Below are 15,009 nucleotides of genomic sequence, written 5' to 3'. Positions count from 1 at the left end.
AGCATGATGAAAGAATCTGATTTTCAATAGGGAACCTGCATACAACTGCAACGCTACCGTTCTATTCGTTTCAATTATTCAAAATAATTGTAGTGGTTGAACTTTGCGCAACTTAATAGGAAAAAATTGTATACGGTACTATTTCTGGCGTTAATATGGCTCGTAAAAAAAAACTGTCTTGGGGAATTCATTATTTTTCATTCTACTTTCGAATAAAATTAAAATTAAAAAAACCTGCAAGTTTCCTATTCTAAGTAATGTTTATGCGCTGCTAAGAAAAATAATGGTCTTTTGTTACACATCAATTTTGTACTAACGAAAGTACTTCAACGTATATTGGCACGATAGTTACATGAAATTGCTTGTATAGACTCCTAGTAGCTCGTTATTTTTATACGGGAAAAAAAACTAAGATGAACTTCAAATTCATCTTCATTACTAAGTGAGATGAACCGACTATCTAAGATGGTTATTTTAGATAATGTTACCTATATTGTTAATCTACAACATTGCTCGCAATTGTTCATGAACTTGAAATTGAAGTGAACAATCATTCACGACAGTTATAGTTGATAATTAATTGAAGATAAGTAGCATTAATGTGTTAAATATTATCTGTTTTTTGTTCTAGCGCTTTGAATGTTATGATGAAGGATCAGTATGCTAATTACGTTGTACAGAAGATGATTGACGTGGCAGAACCTGCCCAACGGAAGGTCTTAATGCACAAGATTCGGCCGCATCTTGGAAGCCTTCGCAAGTACACCTATGGGAAGCACATAATAGTGAAACTTGAGAAATTCTTCATGAAGACCGCGTCTGCGATGGGTGTTACAACCCCGTCTGGCACCTCTACTGGAGCTGGAGATCTCGGGCCGATTGGTCCTCCAGCCTCCACTGCTGGTTCAGTTTCAACTCAGGCCCAACAACCTACTCAGGTTTTATAAATACGAAATGAATTCTTCGCACATCCATTCAGCAATTTATTATCACGTGTCGAATAATATCTCGCTTAGCTTTAGTGTTGTAAATCGAAAATCAAAATGTGTTTGTTATTTTTGTGAAAGCGTTACCAAATTGCCACCCTTGTTGCACATAAGTATGTATAACGTATTTCAAATTTGGTGTTAAAATGCCTAATTGATTTAGAGAATTTAATTCCGTATTAAATTACACGTTATTACATATCATTGGTAAAATTTTCCTATTCACATTTCGATTTTCGAATTTTCATACTCATGGCAGTCCGTTGTAAGCAAAGTATGAGATCCAGTCCATCTAATACAATGAATAACATTGCTGATTAATAATTCGCATTGTTGGAAGATTGTTTGAGTATTAAGACTTGAGAATGTTTTCTGAAATCATTATTTCTTACGGATATATCTGCATTTGGTGGATGTTGTGTCGTTTTTTCCTCCTTGTTTTTAAAATAATGCTTGATCGATTATGTTTCGTTGAAGAAGAAAAAAACTGTACCGTGACTTTTCATGGATAATAAATAGTAGGGATACCAACCCAATACATACCCCGGTATAGCTGAGCTACAATAAAGCAATCCCGCTATATACGGGCGAGTATTGGGTGGTATATATATATATAATCATATATATATAATCATTCGTGGACAAGAGGTGTAAAAATCCAAGTACACATTCGGTACAGAAAGAATATGAGCGATTCACACAGCAGCTGAGGCTGCTAATTGGTAATACAATGATATACCTACCATTACAGTATTTAGGAGCAATCGCAATGTTGCTAAATACTGTGCTGTTTAGTTATTCTACACACAGATTGGCTGGATTCCACACATTGAATTTATTGATACCTATATTATAATATCCTCCAATCTTTCTCTCTTCTCTTTCAATTCCCCACCATCCACCCATGTTGAAGAGATACTAACGTCGAACTTAATCGGAGAAATCATTTTGGAGAAAAGATTGTGTAATAATTACGGAAGGTTTTGTACGTGAAACGTACTGTGCAGAAAACCCCGATGGGTACAGGCATAAAAATCTTACGTTTTTGCAAATGTGTAGAGCTGGGATATGGTTGAAAACATGATTGAAAAAAAATCTATTTCACTATAGCGTGACGAAAAAAAAGAGTAAAAAAATATGACTTGAATAGAAAGTTGAAATGTCTAGACAGCTAGGGTAGACCATAGCGCTGCATGCATTTAATCAATGTAAGCGATGGGTAGAGTATATATAACATCTATGTTATGTATGTACACTGCCCGTGCAGGCGTAGTATTATTGTTATTCTCATACTGGTTTTAAAATATCCACTGATTGGTTTGTGACACGAGAAAAAAATTTGGTAGGATTAGAGCCAGCTGTTATTTAAAAAGCTAGCATAGCGTTTGACATGGGAGTGAAGTTGAAGCACCCCTTCGGCCCTAACCTGACCTGATCTGACTTTTGACCTACCCTCTAATTTAAATATTTATACGTGTAATACCGCCGTTTCATATTTTTTTTTTTTTATAATTAAAAAAAAGAAATAACTTACAAAAATATTTTCGCCAGTGAAAAAAAAAACCACGGGATATTCAAAAGATTTCTCTTCTCATTTCAGCACAGTTTTCTCTTGTCTTTTTTTTTTTTTTCACCCCTCGATCAAAAAATCATGTTAGTAGACAAATTTTGTAAATTGTGATATAAATAATTATCAAATGTGTATAGGTATGCCCCATTTCCCAAAACTCCTCTCCTCCGCCCCGCGAAGAACCATAAATTCAGTAATAATTTTATTTCATCATCCCTCCCTTCCTTTTTAACGGACACTGTGAATATTATGTATTATAATAATTACTAATTAATTAAATTAAAAATATGATTTATGTTCTAATGTCAGCATCTACTATTCTGCCCCCACTTGTAAAATAAGTCAAATTTTTCGACCAAGAGACATCTTCAAACAGAAGGCAATTGCTTCTTTCTCCCAAAACCACTAAATCCGCCTTTCGCGTGGAATATTTGAATATAATTGAATTTACTTGTATATTGTATAAATGAAAATATTCGGCTAAAAAATCAACAATTCAGCTCGCACAACATGTGTGTATTCCCGCTGTCCCTATCCCCTTCCTCGTTCCGAGTGTATTATATGACTAATTAAGGTGCACTGCTCGAAATGCTCTTCTGAATTCGAGTTCGAGAGATAAGAAAAACAAATGAAAAGAAATTAGTGAACAAGTTGATTGGGGAAAACATGTACTTTCAATATTTTCGAATATTCATGATAAGGAAACACTACCTTTATTGAAATTTAAAAAGTTGGCGTGTTTTTTTTTCCCCTATCTATCTTCTTTTTCAATCTAAAACAATCGAAAAAGAAACAAAAAACGTACCCCGTGATGACATAAATATGGTAAATGATGCAATGTCGCACAACGTGTTATTTGTGTTATGGTGACATTTGTATTATGTAGCTATCATTTCGTACCATATCTCACACGTAAGTAGGTTGATGAAATGAAGAGTAGTGATAGGACTGAGGAATGCTCTGAAAATAGAATAAATGCAGCCCATTCTTACAATCTCATAATCATTATAGTGCATCCATGAAACATACGCGGAGTCGTTGTAAATCTATTAATCCTGATTTCTATTTATTGAAACAATTTTCTTTCGCGATATGAACAGAAAATGCAAGGAAAGCATGAATTTTTTTTTTTATTAAATGATAAAAGTAATTTTAATTTATTCCAAATGAAAACGCGTTGTGGAATGGAAACTTGACACATGCGAGTTGCGCAGATTGTAAAATTTAAAATATTTCGTTTTTATAAGTATACAATAAAATGCAACAAGGAAAAATCCGGCAACCAACTCAATACACCACGATTTTGTATTAAAAAAAAAAGAAAAAAAGTGGAAAAAAAAATTTTGCGAATTTCTTTGTAAGATATTGTAAATAACGGTTAATTCGTGAAATTGAGAATTTCTCAGGTATGTACCCTACTCTTCTTTTGGGGAAATAGAGAGTAGCTATTATTAAAAAAAAAAGTATAACAAACCGATCAAATAAAATTAGCGTGGGTGGAGTAGTAGCCTTAGACATTGTATAACAAACTTTATTATTTTCCAACACTACCGACTATCGGCTTATACATTGAAAGATCCCTCAACTAAAATATCACCAGAAGAAGGCATTTCGAGACCTATGCATAACGAATTTAACGTCACACCACATCCGGACTGACAGACATTCCAGCAACCCCTCGTTGACAGGATTAATAACACACAAATTATAAATATATAAAAATATTAAAATGAACATATAATTATAGTATAAGGAATACGGTTCCTTCATCTGTAAATCACGCGTCATCTGTAAATTAAAAAAACGCATTTTTTATCGCATTATTATCTCGTCGGATTAAAAGAAAAGAAAAAAAAAAAAAAAAAACCAACTGAAAATCGAACGCAAAATCTCTCTCATGTCTTATTACTAAGATTATTACTATTATGTTACTATAATTATTATTTGATTAATGCTTCTTTCTTTTAATTGTATTCATTATATGATGACTATTACTAATCACTAGGAATATGCTATATATATATATATATATATATACATATACATATAGATAAGCAAACTGACATAACACATTATAAATATATGGTAATATAGACACCCTTGACTTTACTTAATGTTTAGTATCAACGTTAGTGAAAACATTAATATCTAATTGCTATATCTTTAACCTACTTAAGCTCCTTCAATTTATTAACATTTTTGATTATAAATAGTGTAAATTTTTTATATAGAGTGAAAAAAAAGAAAACATATTGACCGATAGCTCCAACCAGAGGCATGGTCATGTATAAAAACTGCATTTAATACACAGCCTTTCAATCTATTAATTATCTTTGTTATTTCATGCCTGGTTTACAAAGATACACTTCGTAAAAAGATGATAGTGATTCATACTTTGCTGGTAGATTTTACAGCAAGCATCCTTGTTTCAGATATATCTTGTTCAGATCCCTCACATTACTCAAATCACTCTGATGAATTTACAATCATTATTTATTATCCATGTGAATTGCAAACCATTGAAACATCAGCATCAGCTATCCCAGATTTCCTACCAATTCATGTGTGTTTGACAATCTGCTGCAGTTTTCTCATTACTAGTAATAACGATAATGATGAAGTAATTCATAGTCATGGTTTTGTCCTAAGATAATTTTATTGATAAACTTTTACCATCTGTCTTACTTCTCGTTAATTAAAATCTCATTAGTGGTGAGTAGTAAAGAGATACCATCAAGTTTTAAGTGCGAAATTTTGTACCTTATACTAAACCGCGTAATTTGTGGATCAGGCATTTTTATTCTGGTGTCAAGATTTTGTTGCTATCGAAAAAAAACTCCATGTCACTTTTTAATGAAGGAACAATGATTTACTAGAATTTGCAAACACCAAAACGAAAATTGATTAGTTGAATTTGCTGTACCGTAGTTAGCCACATCAACATACTTTGATTCTCTTAATGGCAGAGAAATAGGCGCCTTTTGTGTGGCATGATTGTTCACTGTATAGTTTATAAATTATTTGTAATACTTGATATTCAAAAATTCATATATTTAGTTGGCTATATATATAAAGTTATATTTCACCCAGTGATTCATATACTGCAAATTCTTCGCTTTTGTATTTGTAAATCTAGTAATTGTCGAAAACTTCTTGTACATTGTCATTCTAGCGTCATATGCATCTCACAGACATCTGCAAACTCGATTCACGCTCTTGGAAGAGGCTTTGCATATACAGATTAGAAATCTCACGTTCTAAACGCAACTGATGCCCCACAATTCATAAATCCTTACAGGCTAAACTGTTCTATTACATCCATAACAATTCGCTTCTCTTAATCACCAGTTTTTTAAAGCTAAATTAGTAATAACTTCAAAAATTATAAATTTACTCTCATTCTTTACTTATGCGTAATCGTGATACGGGCGGAAAACGTTCACCCGTTCTTACAGTAAAGCTTTTCTTAAAGTGGTGAAAGATAGGATGACAGTTTTTGTATTGAAATGGGATGTGTAGTTGTGAAAATGAACGTGGAACACTTTCTGCCGATGAATATAGTGATTCGCTTTGCATAAGGTATTCATATTTTTTTTCTTTCACTGCACTAGATTCAGGATGGACAAAAAAAAACTGAAAATTGATGGTTTGTTACTGACTCTTTAATGTAATGGACGTTCTCATTTCAAGGAGTTTCGAACTCTTAAAATAATACTTTGAAATATTGAGTAGCATATAAATATTGATTATATATATAAATACATATATATATATATATATATCTGTATATGTATATCTAACTTTAACCTATTGATATATAAAATAAGTACTATTTAAACATTGTAACAATTGTATATGATTTTACTACATGCTAATTGTATTATAACAGATCTGCGACCTCCCACTTGTAGACACCCACCGGTTTTAACTACCATGCCGCTGAACACAGTTGAGAAAAAAAAATCATAGTTTCTTTAAATCTTGAAAGTACGGGAATTGTGCGCCCTGATGTTAAGACTGATGTACAGTAGCGCGCTATTCTCCAAATTACTATATTTCAATACATAAAATACAAAAATAAAACTCTCATTCTTAGAGGTAATTAAAAAAACACTGTACACTGGTTTAATGTATGCTGTTACAATAAATTACATTCTATAATATTTCATTCGAAATTGTAAGTTGATATGTAAATTACACTGCACTAACATACGCGTCAATTTAACAACGGCATAATATTTGCTAATTGCAAGTGTTATCCGCCATTTTTCAGTTTCAAATGTGCATTCTGCAAAAAGAATTAATATTTCTTTTAGAAAAATATTGGACCTTACAGGAACGAAATAAACGTCTTGAAAAATTGTTAGATATTATAGCAGCATACAATTACGGACCGGGAAGATTTAAAAGTGTAAGGTCGTTGAACGCAGTATATTTGAAATAGACAAGAATAAGTAGATAAGTGGGATGGACAGATACATGAAAAATTGAATAACTTGTATATTAGTGTATAGTATGTAGAAAGATTATGAAATAGCCACAAAAAAAAATCATTTTCGACAATGTTTTTTACAACAGGCAGTGTAGTGTGAGTAGAAATATGTCATTACATAACATTTTAAAACAAGCAATCAGGAACAGTACATTAAATGCACTATTAATTATCTGGCTCACATGGTAGGTCCATAAAGTTTGAACACCCAACAAAAATAGATAATGTCCAAAAGCATAAAGAAACTAGACGTTGCGAGATTAATGTTTTTACAAGATATAAATGCTAAAAAGTTAAACAACGCCATCCTTAAGTAATCATTTTTTCAATTTGTCTTACTTTTTTTTTTTTGTTTCCTATCTTTCGGTCTTTCACTCATTTATATTTTCTTGTTTTTGACACTAATTGGTAGAATGAAGTGTACAGGAGGACAAGAGTGTTGGATGAAATTTTTCAAAGTAATACAGAAGAATAATGGAGTTGATTTTCTAATACATGAGACCTGAAAAAAAACAGATTTGGAAAAAGTTTAAGAATCTGATGTTTCTATATCCAATTCGACAAACTATTAACACTCTTAATGCGGAAGGTGCATACTCAAGTGTAACACTGGCATGCAATCAAATATTCTTTTCCTGTACATTCTTGGATAGTGTTGGAGTGTTTCTACTACGATTTGGTCATATTTAAGTTATTTTGTCATTATTATTCAATATTATTTACTGTGTTACTTAGCAGCAAGGCCTAGGCATACTTTTCATGTTGTGTCATTGGCGCATTCAGTGATGAATAACTTTCTTTCAATTATTTGTTCTTTCTTTTCAATTTTGTTCATTAAAGTTGCAACTGCATTTAACTCTGAAGACTTCAAGAAGTTACAGTCTTATCAGTTACCCTTTAAAGTCATTTAGTGCTGCGGGCTTCAGGGAAGCATTCTAAAAAATCACCTCTGATAATTATTGAAGATATAAATAATTCATTAATCAAGTTATAAATACTTCAGCATAGTTTTAAATAACGTTTGTTGCACTACGAAGGCAGATTGCGATGTAGATGCAGTTAATTAATCGTTATAATTATTAATTATGTCGTGTTTCATCGCTTGAGTTAAGTTCTTTTTTGTACGCAATGAGTACCTATCTTAGATCCTATTTATTCTCCTATTCGCCATTCAGCTCAAAACTAATTGCACGCAGGATAGTTCACATTGAAAAATCTGAATAAGGAACGTTACTATGTATATACTAAATTTCACTTAATATTTTACTTCAAAATAACCGAAAAAGAATAAACCAATTTTTAAAAAGCTTCTGAAAATTAATGGATCATTATATTCACAAGATCAATGCGATCAGTTTACAGAACTTATTTCGTTTTAAATATTCTGAAAGTACATCGATAGTTAAATTGAAGAATTGAATTGGCATCTGATTTGTGCTTATCTAAAATCTTCTAAACTTTGATTCACATTTTTGGAACAGCAGAAGAATTCTATGCCAGAATCAACTACCCATATTTGTAGTCGTGGGTAGATGAAAAAAATGTTCCTAATAATTATCTGGTATTAGAGTATCTGAGTGCCTAATAAGTAATATTCCATTGAGAGATAAATTTTGTATATCCATAGAAACACTTCTAGAATTCGGTTCAAGTTCAATAACACACATGGTATAGTCGTGCTAGTTTGTTTTAATTCTAGCAGCATTTCATTCATAGCTACACACATGCTAAACACCTTGCATACACACACACACACAGACACATACACGTAAACATGCGTATTTTAAAAAATGGTAATGAATTAACGGTAATCTAAATGTAACATGTATATGATGGTTGTACAAATGTAACATTTTTTTCCATTGTGTATGATGAAGTTTTGGAGATTTAAAAAAAAACGAAGCAAAAAGTAACAAACAAAGAAACGGAATGTGTAGTTGGGAAAAAGACGCATGTGCGATAATCCACATTGTTTCGACAACAGATCGATCCATTGATTTAAACCGCAAGTGATTTACCGATAAATATAATTACTCTTAATTATTAATGAAGTACCATTTCTGTAATAACATTATGATATAAAACCATACATTGAATGGGAATTACTCACATCTTTTGACTTTAATTTTCACCTCTTATCCTTAAGGCTATTATCATTTACTTTTTTTGTAAAACAAGTCCAATCTCCATTGCAGTTCTGTATAAACAGTGGATGAACAGTAAGGCTACACATTTTTTATTAGTGAAATGACCGCTCCGAGTTACATGATTGTATTTTTGTATATTTTATTATTTATTTCCTAATCTTTGATATGTATATATGAGAAAATATTAACATAGTAAGATGTAGTAATATAAGATGTATAAATCAAATTCGCATGCACTTGCCTATGAAAAGCCACTTTCACGAACTATGCTTACATTCCCCTTAATATGTACATCAAACTACTAGAGTTCAAAGCAAAAGGCTCAGTTTCGATTAGGGTTTAATATAAATATCTTCATATAATGACTGTGTTTAATTAGAATTCCAGAATGAACTAGTATCCAGTGCTTTTCAATCAGCAGAGATGCTGGATTCCTCTAGCAGAGCAGTTAGTGGATTGTTCTTACAGGCAAAGAAATCAAAGAAACCCTGCGGCTTTCGAAACAGTGAGGTATCAACAGGTACGTTCAGCTTTAACGGTTCCTCGTGATCAATTTTATAAACTTTAACTACTTACCTTGAACTGGATTTATAATTTTGGATGTGCATTCATTATGAAAAAAATTTGGAAGGAAATTAGAACAAAATAGAGTACAGTTCACTCTGTGGTATCAAGATTTATTGTTGTAACTCTCATTCACAAAATGTTCACTATAACTCAGCGTCAAGAATATTTTCGTATATTTTTAATTATTCAAATTATAGCGCAAAAAAAAATGTAGACTGAACTCTGACATAAATTATCAGAATATCCTCGTATAATACACAATAATAAATCGTTGGTTTTCACATCAGCTTACTCACGTACTTCCCGTAATAACTGATAAGGAGAATGGATTAAAACGGTAAGCAGTATGGAACAGTAAAAAAAAACCACTTGCAAATTATGTGTTATTGATAAAATCATACAGCTAATTGGAAATCAACAGGGCTATTCACTTTCTTCTTTGGAACGCTCCCGCTCCGATCGACGGGATTTCTTTTTACGCCGACTAGGACTGCGTGACTTGGATTTGTGCCGACGTGAACGCGATCTTGATCTGTGCCTATGCCTGGAAGGTATGAATAATTGTAGTATTTAAAAATTTCTTAAATATTTCCGATATTTGGAACATTGAATTATTTGATATTGCAATCCACAATCTACACTGAATACCACATTGCGGACGTTGAAGTTTATTTCATGTTGCATAAAAAAAATATCTGAATCACAAAAGATTAAAAATAAAACTATCTGGTAAAATAATTACCTTTCTTTGTGGCGATGTTGAGATCTTGATCTATCCCTGTCCCTATCCCTATCTTCCTCCTTCGAGACAGACTCCGTGTCCCTTTCTCTTGTCCGATCTCTTGACACAGACTCTCGTTCTCTGTCACGTTCTCGGTCCCTCTCTCTATCTCGCACCATGGAGTCTCTGTCCCTATCTCTATCTCTGTCTCTCGTTTCTCTAGAATCTCTCGGAGGTAAAAGAGTTGGTATTGCTATCGGCGGAACCATAGTAGGAATTGTTTTAGGGCCAGCATCTTTGTCTTCTTCACCTTCCGTTAATGGAATTGCAAGATTAGTTGGTTGCCATGTCTGAAATTTAAAATAATTTCAACCATCCACTAAAACAGCTAGCAAAATGTAACTCTATTTCTTTATTATACATTAGACAGGAAACATTTTCCAAGAAATGATTTTTTTAAAGAGGACTTGTCGAAAAATCATTTCGTATTGCAGCTTTTTACTAAAAACTTGGAGAAATACCGTGAATAACACAATTCGAAAAGTTGCCACTTATGGCTATTGCCAAGTATTTATTATAAGGTATCATCGTATTACTCATCAAAATCTTTTTAAAACAGATAAGGAAACTGTACGAGCACTATTTCAATCGAAGTGAACAATATATAGATAGAATGTGATTTTTCTTTGATCAAAAGTAATTAATAGATTTTTACTCACAAAAATGCAAAGTCACAAAATCATTGGTTTGGTCAAAATAGCATCATCCAAAAATAGTTTCAACGAATACAGCCAAGACTACCAAAATTTCGAACCTATGAAATATTAATGTTCTTTATCTATCGTTTCAGCAAAGAAGCTGTTAAAAATACATGAATATATACCTAATTTCGAATTCTTAATATCATACTGCAAACATTTGTTGCAAGACTCATACAATGGGATTATGCATTTGAATATCTGTATTTTTCAAATCCAAAACTACACATGGCAATTTCTGTGACACAGCTATTTATCTAGACCGAATAGACAATCTAATCACATTTGCTGAATTTATAAATCCTAAATTTTTTTGATGATAAACTCCATAGTAGAAACAATTCAAATAAATATATGGTGATTATTTTTTGAAATTTTGCTTGTGTAAAATTACACATGTGAATGTATTAATGAATTATTTATATCATTTAACGTTTTTGTGAAAACTGAAACAGAGATATCAGATTCGTATTTAGTATCGGAAAACTAATACAAAGGAATCAATTCAGCAAGTGTTGCTAAACAAAAAAAAACATTCAATTTTTGTAATATATCATTTCGACATGAGCAAGAAAAACTACTCACAGGATCATTTCCCCACTGGCTGTCCTGCGTAGGTTCGTAGCTTTGATAATAAGGATCAGTTTCCGGAATGTAAAAAGGAGGTGGTTCCCCGGCGTATCCTGGCGGAGGCATATCGAAGGGAGGTGGCATTCCTGCTCCAGGAGGAGGAACACTCATGTCAGGAAAACCAGGTTTTCTAGAGTATTCCCTTCTATCAGCAGTCATTACTTGAATAACATTTTCTTTAGGTGGTGATTTATCTAAGTTTCGTCTGGAGGCCAATCCAGAGCTTCCAATCACGTCTATAGTTCCTGCCATTTTGCGGCCAGGCGGTGGACCTGCCCTCTTGGGTCCCATGATCCCTGAATACTTACTATTATCGTTAGTAATTGCTACTTGCGGCACCCGGATTCCACCTCCTGGGTTATTGCCTCCTCCTCCTCCAGCGTTGAGTATCAACCCAACCCCAGATTCGCTACGCATTCGTTTTTGCCTTTCACAATATGCTCGCCATGTTTCTTCATTAAAACCGTAATTAAAGTAATCTGTTATATCTGCTCCAGGCTGCCTCCATGGTTTATCTTCAAGCTGATCCAAATTGAATTCGTGGGCAGGCATTCCATTGATGACTCCAATCGTTTCAAATTCATCAATGCTGAATTTTCCCGGCTGCTTGTTCAACTTATCTGGAGCACCGGTTGCAGCGGTTAGCATTCCACCGCGCTTTATATTTAGACTGCTATACGCCGGAGTGGATTTAATGTCTCCAATGACGACGTGCACATCGTCATCTGAATCCGAATCAGTTGCTGCTTCTCCATCTTCCTGGCCTGACATCTCTTTTGTTCCATTCTCGTTACTCTCTCTATCCGCATTACTTACTTCAGCCTCCAATTCTCCCATTTGATGGTTTTCTTGAAGCCCTGTGTCTTCAGACACCTGCAAACAAGTACAGTATATTTGTAAATTACTATGCACTGATTAACAGAATAAAATAAAAAAAAAATGGGGATTTTCTCTTGATTCAACTTTCCGAATATAAGCTGGCAAAGTTGCTTTTACTTTCTATGAATATCACGGAAACATAGAATATTCATCATGAAGTACAAATGATGAAACATGACGCAGCATTGGGATAAAGGGATCATGGTCAATTTGATTTCTCATCCATGGACTTTTGGAAAATAGACCTTACTGGACCACGACCATGCTACTCGTTTCTTTTCTTGTTACATCCTAGGTTTCAGAAGAAATCCGTTGATCCCCTTTTACATTGTTATTGCATAATGAACCATTTTGACAAATTTATTTTAAATTAACCAGCTGGCAGTTTATTTATTTCACAATAAGCTTTAATAATTGAAAGACAGATATAATTAAAAACTTTTCTTGACTTTCACCTTCATTGTGAATGATGTTATCGAACAATGAACTTTCTTGATTCACTTGAACATTATCCGAAGTAGAATCCTGTGAGATTTTTCTTAATTTTCAAATTATTTGGAGTACTTTCCCATAATTTTCACGTTAATTTTAGAACAGTACATTACTTGAAACAAATACTTCTTTTAGGCGTTTTCATGATTTGCCTTAAAATATCATCAGTTTTGTAGAATTTTGAATTTTGGAAGTGGAAAAGCAACGTAGGTAGCAATATCACGGTAAAATACATGCGATAATGAATCAAAATCTATGATTACGGCGAGGAATCAGTACAACTAACCTATAACCCAGACATGTTCCCAACTACCTACAAAAATAGATGTGTCAAAAAATGGACTCAACAAAGGATATACTGAAGCCATGGCAGGAAATTTAGCAGTTTAGTTGAATTTACGTTAATTGGCGACATCACGGGCCAAAGTAATGAACAGCAATGTAATAAGTCAAAATATAGGTTAGGTGAAATGCTTACTCCTGGTGGTCCGTCAGAAAAAGGTAATTGGGCACCCAAGACCAACGACTCTTGACATGAGTTGGGAGCGTCTTCATTTCTTGAGTTTTCCAAACTTGATTGAGCCGAGGAAACTTCTTTCCCATCTACCGAATCACCGTACAACCACTGATCCTCGCTTTCATCCGCCATCTTTCCAATCCCCGGCTATACAACGGTCAGTACCACGGTCTTATATACAGGTCTGGCAACGAAGTCAATTTTCTACAGAGCGGTGTGGTTCTCTTGCTGTCCGTAGTTTTTAGTGTTAGAAATAGCCATGTCGCGACGCTGCTATCTAGGGATGTACGTGGGGAAGGAATGGTAGGGATGAAAATGTGCTAATAATAATAGTATTATCAGGTTGGCGCTGCATTGGAGGAAACAACCGATCAACAGTTGCGGACCTGTCATCAGATCAGCACAAATAAATTCACCTGTCTAACAGACACTGTATAAGGAAATAGTGAGGCGCACAGAAGCGAAGCCCCTAGTAATGCAAAAATAAAGAAATGGCATAAAAGAAATACATACAAATGCGCGAGAGTAAATTCGTAGAAATTGTGTCATTTCTTTATTTTTTCATTAAATGAAAGTGTTTGGGGTGGTTTTGTTCAGAATTTCATGTACAATGGGGCGTTTATGCCTTTTTTGCGATTTAGATACGGGGACTTTGATAATTCGAGATACATGCGACAGCGTCGAAACCAACTACGGCCCACCCTTGAGACTGGTTAGTCTCCCGCGGAGAAAGGAGCCTTGAAATACTGGAAATAGGATTAAATGTTCTAAGGATATGAGACCCTAGAAATTTAGATCATATTAGCGGATACGTGAATCTGAATAAATATTTTACATCCATCGCGATAAATAATAAATTTAAATTGTAATAGGTTAACGTTACGGTGTAAGTTTACATTGGATGAAATCCGACCAATCTAGTTGTCTATAACCAATGATCATACATGTATGCATTATATTCTATATCTGTTATATTTGTACTTATACATTATATACCTAAGACACTATACATATATTTCTTCTGTAACATCGTGCAGGCTTTTAATGCTTTGAAAGCATTAGATTTTTACTTGAAAATTATTAAACATTTTTCTATTTCGTACACAACCAATCACATACGACTGCGCCATTCAACTTTCCGAAAAAGAATTTTTACCAGAAATGTAAAGGTTTCATAAATTTTCAGAGTCGAGCAAGAAGGGGTCGACGGAACAGAAGAAAAAGTGTATTCCTCGCAATCTAATCTATAT

At 33.5% G+C, this 15,009-nt stretch overlaps 2 protein-coding genes across 9 annotated transcripts in view; one reads left to right on the top strand and one right to left on the bottom strand.

Moving 5' to 3' along the window:
- Positions 1-9,159, top strand: part of pum (pumilio) — a 110,660-nt gene extending 101,501 nt beyond the window's left edge. For all 8 annotated transcript variants that reach the window (XM_046624188.2, XM_046624186.2, XM_046624185.2 and 5 more), the window contains one exon: positions 632-9,159. In XM_046624188.2, the coding sequence (XP_046480144.1) occupies positions 632-947 (316 nt within the window). In that variant the 3' untranslated portion in view covers positions 948-9,159. The remainder of the gene's footprint in view (positions 1-631) is intronic.
- A 696-nt stretch (positions 9,160-9,855) lies between these two features.
- On the bottom strand, positions 9,856-13,946 carry Fip1 (Factor interacting with poly(A) polymerase 1). Its single transcript, XM_046624194.2, has 4 exons — positions 13,721-13,946; positions 11,827-12,744; positions 10,505-10,833; positions 9,856-10,306 (listed from the first exon to the last, which is right to left on the bottom strand). Exons 1-4 carry the CDS (start codon positions 13,889-13,891, stop codon positions 10,186-10,188), a joined length of 1,539 nt encoding a protein of 512 aa, XP_046480150.1. The 5' UTR covers positions 13,892-13,946; the 3' UTR covers positions 9,856-10,185.
- Between the last annotated feature and the right edge of the window lie 1,063 nt (positions 13,947-15,009).

This window comes from Neodiprion pinetum, chromosome 4 (assembly GCF_021155775.2).
Source record: "Neodiprion pinetum isolate iyNeoPine1 chromosome 4, iyNeoPine1.2, whole genome shotgun sequence".
NCBI classification, from domain to species: domain Eukaryota; kingdom Metazoa; phylum Arthropoda; class Insecta; order Hymenoptera; family Diprionidae; genus Neodiprion; species Neodiprion pinetum.
The sequence above is the reverse complement of the archived record's forward strand: the minus strand, read 5'-3'. Positions and strand labels throughout refer to the sequence as shown.

Excerpts from the sequence above, each read along its gene's own strand:
- Fip1 (XM_046624194.2), bottom strand. The coding sequence starts at position 13,891 with ATGGCGGATGAAAGCGAGGATCAGTGGTTGTACGGTGATTCGGTAGAT. Across the intron at positions 10,834-11,826 it reads GCCAGTGGGGAAATGATCCT|ACATGGCAACCAACTAATCT; the intron begins GTGAGTAGTTTT and ends TTTAAATTTCAG. Across the intron at positions 10,307-10,504 it reads CAACATCGCCACAAAGAAAG|GCATAGGCACAGATCAAGAT; the intron begins GTAATTATTTTA and ends CATACCTTCCAG.